The sequence below is a fragment of the Pyricularia oryzae genome, chromosome 6 (assembly GCF_000002495.2).
Source record: "Pyricularia oryzae 70-15 chromosome 6, whole genome shotgun sequence".
Taxonomy (NCBI): Eukaryota; Fungi; Ascomycota; class Sordariomycetes; order Magnaporthales; family Pyriculariaceae; genus Pyricularia; species Pyricularia oryzae.
In genome coordinates this window covers 555,861-565,277 of record NC_017853.1, presented here as the reverse complement: position 1 = coordinate 565,277, position 9,417 = coordinate 555,861, and the positions used below count along the sequence as shown (strand labels likewise).

Below are 9,417 nucleotides of genomic sequence, written 5' to 3'. Positions count from 1 at the left end.
AAAAGGATATTAGACTAGGATTAGGCGGCGAACTTTATCCCATATAACCCGTCTTCCATTTCCCTCGAGGGCCTTTGAAATGCAATAGTTTAAATATAGAGATTGATTTTAACATTCCGCATTAGAGCAGAATTAAAATAGGTTATAATAACTGGTGCAAGGAATATAATAGGCTGTAGATAAACTGTTTTATTGTCAAAAGCTCCAGAAGATAACGCAGTGATATAATGTTAAACTTTAATTAAGACTGGCATCTGTCCCTCCTGGAAACATAGTGCTACGTACAATATAAGTAAATGCACGAAATGTATAAAGAATAACGTGGGAGGGGAAAGATCGAGGTAGGAAAACAATAAGGCGCTTCAAATTTAATACGTTTTAATATTTTTGTGAACAACGGTTCGACCCTGGACCCGAGAACAATAATTATGGAGGGAGGTTGCGGCGTAAAAGCCGCAATAAATTAAAATTATATATTTGGTGGTATGTTGGGCAAATTATAAGAAAAAACAACAGAGAAAAACGGGAATAAATTGGGCAAAATCTCGATTTTAAACATTTTATACTTTTACTAAACTTGGTGTTATTAGTCATTTTGAAATTATATTTAATATTTCGCCAAACAAACCCTTGGAAACTTATCTAACGGTAATATATATCGGTTTTTTCCGACCCCCATATAGTATTTAAATTATAAAACTACCAGACCCTAATTATAACCCCTAATTATTAACCCACCAAAGTACTATTTTTATTTATATCGCGTTTAAATTAGAATTTAATTTATTTCTTTTATTTTCCTCCAAGTAAATCTCTGTCGATAAATACTAATAAATTAGCTTTTATATTATATTTACCCGCGCCGTTATATTTGGCATTTAATTATTACAATATTTCTCGAATTACGTGTTCTTATATAATTTAATTTTTATATAATTTTGCTTTAGTCGATTTGTTTTTTCCTGGGCGAATATTATTAAAAGGGTTATTACCCCACCTGGTCTTTTTAATAACGCTTTAATTTTTTAATTATAATATTTATATAAATTTTACTTTTGTAAAATTTTAATTTTATTAATTTTGCACCCAAAATACGCTACCAGGGGAAACTCTTACAATTTGAAACCTAATTATAATATTTTATTTATTTATATTTTGAAATTAAAAACAAATAATTGCATTCAAATTTTATTAAAAAAACGGGTTTAATAAATATAAAATACGACAAAAGGCGCATTTTATATTTATCGAAGAAGGGGAAAACGATAATATATTATATATGTAATTGCACCAAAAACAAATAATTGCGCGTGTATAAATAAAAATTAACAGTATTTAATTATTACGTCGGGCCGTAAAAAACCACCTCCAATGCTAATAAACCTTTAGTAAATTAATTAATTAATCAAACGTTATTTACGGGTAAAAATAGCATATTATTATATAACGACTATCCTGCCTAACTTCGAGCTTCTAATCGTCCTTTCCTTTTTATACCCGTTGAGTAGGACCGGGTGAGTTACGTGCGGGTCGTGTGGGGCACCGCACGTAAGTTATCAACTAGATTAATAAATTGAACGCGTTCCTCTCTATCCCAACATCCACGTATCTTGTGAATTATACGGGAGGGGAAACATCCTCTTTAGGCACCCACCGTTTAGCGCCCCAATAGGTCGTTGATTCTTCAAACCCCAAAAGGTTTAACCGCGCGGCTGCGGCGGAGTAATTATGTTTGTGGTTGGGAATGCTGGAAATCCATCCCCACCACTTGCCCTCTTCCTCCTTATCCCAGATAGTATATCCAGTTGCTTTCCATGGCACGCTAGCTCTTTCTTCGTTAAAAGCATTTTCCCACCGCTTTGCGAGTGCGATTGTTTCAGGTTTAAGATCTTTGAAGTTCCCAAACGACACCATAAATTTTTCAGGGTTTCCTGAGACAATGGTGGCAGTGGCAAACAAAAGCCCAAAGGTGTAAACGTGAGTGAAAGAAACCATGGTGATAATATAAAAACCGAACCTTAATAAAAAGTTAATTGGTTTGTGGTAGAGTAAAATGTTTTAAACTGAGGATAAAAAAATGAGAGTAAATAAAAGTTAGAGGGTTTAATTTGTAAATAATATTATTTTCTTTTTCGCGAAAATAAAAAGGGAACTAATTGGTTTATATAACGTGGTTCATCAGGACCCCGGACATATCAGGACCCCGGACATTTTTCAACCCAGTTTCATCCTTTATTTTCCACACGTGTTCTTTCCCCCAACAGTAATGGAATCATCAAATTGCGAAGCGCGAATCATTCTTGCTCTAAATGAGCTCCGATCAAGCAAAAAGAAAAGCATACGAAAGGTTGCATTAATATATAATGTCCCAAAATCGACACTACACGACAGAATAAACGGCATCGCTTCTTTGGCCAATCGTCGGCCAGGCAACCAAAAGCTAACGGAAAGGGAAGAGGAAGTAATTGTCCAGTATATACTGGACCTGGATTCCCGAGGGTTTCCAGCCCAGATCGCTGATGTGGCCGCAATGGCCGATCATCTTCTCGCTGCGCGGGACGCGCGACCGGTCGGCAAGCAATGGGCTTATCGCTTCGTACAACGACGCACAGAATTAAAAACGCGTTTTTCTCGCGCTTACGATTTCCAAAGAGCTCTTTGCGAAGATCCTGACGCGTTAAACGCGTGGTTTCAATTGGTGGCCAATATGAGGGCCAAATATGGCATCCAAGACTGCGACATGTACAACTTCGACGAAACCGGCTTTATGATGGGCCAGATTTGCGCTGGAATGGTCGTAACTGGGTCCGAAAGACGCGGAAGAAGGAAAAAAGTACAGCCTGGCAATCGAGAATGGGCGACTGCAATTTGTTGCATCAGTGGCGACGGTTACGATATACCCCCGTATATCATCGTCAAAGGCTTTTACCATTTGTCCAATTGGTATACAGAAGGCGGTCTTCCGGACACGTGGCGCCTCAAACCCACCGTTAATGGATGGACCGACAACGAGACTGGCCTCGACTGGGTTCAGCATTTCGACAACCATACAAAATCGCGGACAAAAGGCGTATATCGGATGTTAGTGCTCGATGGGCACGGCAGTCATCGATCCCCTGAATTCGAGGGCTATTGCAAAGATCACAATATTATTCCACTTTACCTGCCTGCTCATTCATCTCATTTAACCCAGCCACTTAATGTCGGAGTGTTTAACGTCCTTAAGCGGGCGTACGGTCAAAAAATTAACGACTTTATCCGGGCCCACATCACTAACATCAGCAAAGTCGACTTCTTTTTGGCTTTTGCAGCGGCTTACAAAAAGTCAATGACAAAAGAAAATATGGCCGGGGGTTTTCGAGGGGCGGGAATTATCCCCCATAGCCCGGAAATGGTCATATCTAAGCTGGATGTTAGGCTACGGACGCCGTCACCTAAAGAGCTTAATTTTTCCAGCACCGAAACCTGGGTCTCTCAAACACCGCACAACCCGACAGAAGCCGTTAATCAATCTACCCTTGTTAAAAGTCGAATCAACTGTCATCAGGGAAGCTCGCCAACGCCTATTTTTAATGCTGTAAAGCAGCTAGCAAAAGGGTTGGAGTCGATTGCTCATCGAACCACACTTTTGGAAGCGGAGAACCACAGCCTTCGGAAGGCCAACGAAGCGCTTAGCAAGCGGCGCAGGGCTCAAAAAACACGTATCCGCGAAGGAGGGTCATTTACCATACAAGAGGGTCAGAATTTGCTTCAATCAAATGGTGCCGATGGTCTAATATACGAAAAGAAAGATGAAAATGGGGAGGGGAGTAGTGCGCAGCCGGCGACTAAACGACGTTGCGGCAACTGCGGTAAACCTGGACATAATGCACGCACCTGTCAGGAGGATGCAGAAATGTCTGATGTACATATATCCGATTGCATTGAGGTAAATTGAACAACGCTGGCGTTGCAATTGAAATTGGAAGTAGTATTGTGCAGGAAAAGTGTCCGGGGTCCTGATATGTCCGGGGTCCTGATGAACCACGTTATTAATTTTCGCGGTAAGTTATAAATAAAAATAATTCTTTTTTAAAAAAAAACCAATAGGGGTGCCCGGGGACTCAAGGCTTAGTGTATTTACTGTTGCTAATTTTACTCAAATAACGGATTTGTTTTATTAAACATTTTTTGGAGATTATTATTTAATAATAAAAGAACAATTATATCAATAATTATTGTGGGGCTAGCTTTTAAAGGCTGGAGCCGGTGGTGCCCTGGTTAATTTAATAACCAGAATAAACCACATGCAAATAACAATTATAATATATATAACGAAAGCGCACTTTGGATAATTTTATTATAAAATTTTAAATTTTGTAAATTTTAGACCCAAAATATATTACCAGGTTAAGACTCCTGTAATAATATTTAATTTATATTGCGCTAATTATTTAAATTTACCTATTATATTATAAATAAAAATTGCATAATATTACTAATTTTAAATCTAATCTTTTAAATATAGGGTTTTTAAGTAAAAGAGTTTCAATTTAAATAAGTAACAGGGAGTATAATTTACTTACTTATTATAAATATTAATTATATATAATTTGAAATTATATTTATAATTAGAAATTAACAAATCGCATTATTATAAATACGGTCGTTTTAACACCCTGTCGTTTACCGCTAGACTAGATAATTTTCTAGAACGTATATTTACAGCTAATATTAAATAAGAGTATTATATTATAGCTGGTAAATTTAAAAGCGTTATTATTAAATACGTTTTAACCCCTCCCTCAAATATTAAAATTGGCGGATTATCTTATTATATAATACCCAGCGCACCTTTAATTTAAGGCGCAGCTACCAAGGCCCATTTTGGGGCCGTCGGCCAAAATTGCCTCGATTAAAAATAGGTATATGCAGCAATTGGATAAAGTTTTGGCCTAATTCCGGTCTTTGCGTTCCTGCCAGGTTTTCGTCTTTCGAGTCCTGGATTCAAACCCTTTACCTTTTGGCGATTTAATAACTGGCTATTACGTTTATAATAATAGTAAATAACTTTTAAACCAATTCACGTGTCACGGGCAGGCAGGGCGGACAGGTAGGTGCGGGCGATCAGGTAACAGGACAGAGTATATTGGCTATCTAGTCTTCCAGGTACGGGGTAGCAGGTGGTTGTTGACGAAGACGTAGCTCGAGGAGCTACATATCGGAGACTGCAGAGATTTCGCGTAGATATACGCGCGCGAGGCGCTCGGCCCTCGCGCCTTCACGTGACAGGGGTCATGACTAAGCGACAGCCCAGTGGCTGTCCTTCAGGTCTGTGACAGTATTCCCCCCTTCCAGGCCGAGCTCCGTCACGGCCGGGGCCCGGGCTTATGGGGGTATCGACGGTGGAAATTCTTTACCAATTGAGCAGCGTTTTCCAGGTAATCGGCAGGTTCAGTCGTGGGTTCGCTATATCCAGCCCAACGGACGATATATTTCAGCCGGCGGCCTCCTCGGCCGCGGGTTTCCCAAAAGGAGTCGAGGATCTCTTCGACTTCGTATTCTCTCTCACCTTCCACTTCCAAATGGGGTGGCGGTGCAGGTTGTTGGCCCGGCAGGGGCTCAACGTCAGCAGGTTTTAGTCGGTTTATATTGAAAACAGGGTGTACTCTCATAGACGACGGCAGGTCCAAACGGTAGGCGTACGGGCTAATCACTTCAGAAATTCGGAAGGGTCCCAAGTTCTTCCAATCCAGTTTCTTCTGCGGGCGGGCGGTCTGGATATTCCGTGCGTCTAACCATACATATTGGCCGACGGTAAGCCGGCGGGCCGGGGTACGGTGTCGGTTCGCCTGTTCTTCGTAACGGGCTTGGGCGGCGGTCATTTCGGCGCGGGCTTGTTCCAGAATGGCTTCCATTCGGGCGGCTAGCTTTTCGGCATCCCGCTGGGCGGGCAAAGGCTGGTTCAGGGGTACCGGCTCGAATCCCATGCGGGGATGGAATCCGTAAGTCGCGTAAAACGGGGAGGTTCCGGTGGTCTCGGACTTGTGGGAGTTGGCTGTGAATTCGGCGAGGGGAAGCCAACTTTCCCAATCATCTTGCAGGTAGGCCACATAAGCTCTCAAATATTGTTCCAGGGACGCGTTAAAACGCTCGGTCTGTCCGTCAGTCTCGGGGTGGTGAGCAGTGGATAGCAGGCTGTCGATTTTCAAACGGGTTGTCAGGTGTTTCCAAAACTTCGACACGAATTGGGTGCCTCTATCCGAAACTATCGTCAGGGGCAACCCGTGTAGTTTCCATACGTGGTGTAGGTACAGGTTGGCGGTGTCCTCGGCATTGCAGGTCCCTTTACAAGGGACGAAGTGTCTCATCTTAGTCAGGCGGTCTACGACCACTAGGATGGCGTCGTGGCCGTTGCTTTGCGGCAAATGTGTGATAAAATCCATCGACAGGTGTTGCCATGAGCGTTCAGGAGTGGGCAGGGGTCGCAGGAGGCCCTGGTGGCCTTCGCGGGACGGGTTGATTCGGCGGCAGGTCTGGCATTTCTTTACCCATAATGATACGTAATGTAGCATTCCGGGCCAGTAATATTCTCGGGACAGCAGGTCGTAGGTTTTTGCTTTGCCGGGGTGACCGGCGACGGGGGAGTCGTGGCAGCGGCGCAGGATCTCGGCTTTCAGATTATTCGAATCGGGTACGTATAGTCTATTGCGGTAATACAAATAGCCGGATCGTTCTTCGCATTCGGCCAATTGCAGCTTGGGGTGGCGGTCGGCGCCTGTCCTCAACGCTTCTAGGGCAGATTGCGTTATCGGGTCGGATTCGTATCCGGCGTCTAGTAGCTCTATCAGGTGTCTTGGCAATAGGGGTTTGTTTTGGCGGATTATGGGTTGTAACCGGGTGGGGCGGGCAGGTAAATTGTGTTCTTTCAGTACGACTTGTGTTTGGTGCTTAAGTCGTTCATCCCCCTCCTCAGGCATATCCTCTGACCTCCTGGTTAGTGCGTCGGGCTTCGCTCCTTGTTTCCCGGGTCGGTAGGTGATACGGAAATTAAATCTTGACAGGAATTCGGCCCATCGGGCTTGTCGGCGGTTGAGCATTTTCGTCGTCGTGAAATATTCCAGGTTGCGGTGGTCCGTAATTATTTGGACCGGGGACGACGTCCCTTCGAGTTCCGGGCGCCATTCTTCAAAACAGCGGATAATGGCTAGCAATTCTTTGTCGTAAATCTCGTAATTGCATTCGGTAGCTGTGTGTTTTTTCGAAAAGAACGCGACGGGGCGGAGTATTCCGTCGTCGCCGTATTGTGACAATATTCCCGCAGAAACATAATCGGAAGCGTCGGTCTCCAGGATCACATCCTTTTCCCAATCGAAGTGCGCCAGTACGGGGGCTTCGGTAAACTTTCTCTTCAGCAGTCGGAAGGCGGTTTCGCAGGCGCTATTCCATTCGAATGCGACGTCTTTCTTGGTCAATCTCGTCAAAGGGGCTACGATCTTTGAGAAATCTCGGATAAAGCGCCGGTAAAAGTTGCCAAACCCCAAAAATGCTTGTACGTCAGTAAGCTTTTTGGGTGTTTGCCAGTCCAGGACAGCGGTGATTTTTTCAGGGTCCATTTTTACGCCTTCGACGCCGACCAGCAGGCCCAGGAACTTGGTTTCCGTCACGAAGAATTCGCACTTCGCGGCGTTGGCGTATAGCCCGGCTTTCCTCAGGGCTTCCAGTACGAGTTTCAAATGTTCTTCGTGTTCTGTTCGGGTGCGGCTATAAATCAAAATGTCGTCCAGGTAGGCTGTACAAAATACGTCTAAGTATTCGCGCAGGGAGTCGTTTATATATCTCTGGAACGTCGCGGGGGCTCCCGTTAGCCCGAAAGGCATGACTAGGCTCTCGTATAAGCCGAATCTCGTGCGGAATGCCGTCAGGTATTCTTCCCCCTTTTTAATCCGAATATTGTTAAAAGCGGAAACGATATCGATTTTCGAGAAGAATTTCATGCCGGCCAGGTTGTTCAGGGTCTCTCGGACTAGCGGCAGCGGGTAACGGTCTTTTACGGTAATGTTATTCAGCGCGCGGTAATCCACGCAAAACCTCAACCCTCCTCCCTGCTTCTTCACGAACAAAACGGGCGAGGCGACGGATGACGAACTGGGTCTGATAAACCCTTTTTTCAACTCTGCGGTCAGCCATTCCTTAAGGGCTATCAGCTCTTCGCGGGACATGGCGTACAGGGGGCCGAACGGCGGCGTTTTTCCTTCTATAAGCGGGATATGGTGGTCGGACGGTCGGTGTGGGGGCAGCTTCTCGGCTTCTTGCGGGGAAAATACGTCCGCGAATTCCCGGATTGTTTCGGGCAGGGTCGGCCCGTTCCTATTTTGGGGGTCGGCGGCTAGGACCTCATCAATCTGTTTCAAGGTTACGGCGTACAGTCGGCAGGATCGGCGGCGGGCGTACATGCTCGCGGCTTGCAGGGAGATAGGGGCGATATCCATTTCGCGGAGGGACGGCGGTCGGTCAGCCTGGTACTGGGGGCGGCTTTTTTTTGGTACGGCGTGTAAAGCTTTAACCTTCTCCGGTTTGTCGGGCATATTGCAGTGTCGGCGGCAATAGTCGCTGTCAAACGTAATAACGTGTGACGCGAATCCAATCGTTGGATCGTGCTGCTTTAGCCAAGGCATTCCTAACACAATGGGGTAATGGGCTAGCTGTGTGACGAAGAACAGCGCGTTTTTCTGGATGTGGTCCTTGATTCTCAATTGTCCTCGGACATAATGGGTGCACTTCCCACTTTCGGCGGTCCTTCCGTCGAATACTTCGATGTCGAATGGGTTTCGCAGCGGATACATTTGTAGTTGGCGTTCTTCGGCCCATCCTTGGTCGAGGAAGCATTTTCCTTCCGCACCGCAATCGGTGAGGGCATAGGTTGGGAGGTTTTGGCCCCCCACTGTCAGTTCGGCAGGCAGGATCATCAGGTCGGATCGTTGGTTATATTCCTCTTCAACGGGGAACCCGTGAACGGCGGCGGCAGAGATGCGGATCGCCGGCGGTCTATGCGCGGCCTTGGCGGCCTGGGGGCGACTTATCCCAGGCGGGCTCCGTTTTTCGAACTTCGGCTGCTGGAGCGGCTGGCGTCCGAGCCGCGGCGGGGGTTTTTAGGGAGTTTGGTTTGTATTTGGCGCGGGGACCTGGACCTGGACCTGGATCGTTCGATTCCGGCCTGGTGCAGCCGCGTGCGGCGGGTATCCGGTTCCGGGCATTTGGCAACGAAATGTTCTTGGGATCCACAACGGTAACATAGCATGTTTTCCTTGCGGTTGTGGCGGCGTTGGCTGCTCAGGTCCATAGGGTCGTTAAGCGGGAGCTCCGCGTTTGGCTTGGGGGCGGCCCGCGGTATGTCGGGTTGGGTTCGGGGAGCCGCGCGCGCGGGGGGCGCTGCGG

General features: G+C 45.8%; 1 protein-coding gene across 1 annotated transcript; it reads right to left on the bottom strand.

The window, feature by feature from the left end:
* Window positions 1-1,617: 1,617 nt before the first annotated feature.
* Window positions 1,618-1,995, bottom strand: MGG_17590 (uncharacterized protein; the record flags this gene model as incomplete). The annotated part of the gene is made up of 1 exon (XM_003719269.1): window positions 1,618-1,995. One exon carries the CDS (start codon window positions 1,993-1,995, stop codon window positions 1,618-1,620), a length of 378 nt encoding a protein of 125 aa, XP_003719317.1.
* Window positions 1,996-9,417: the final 7,422 nt, after the last annotated feature.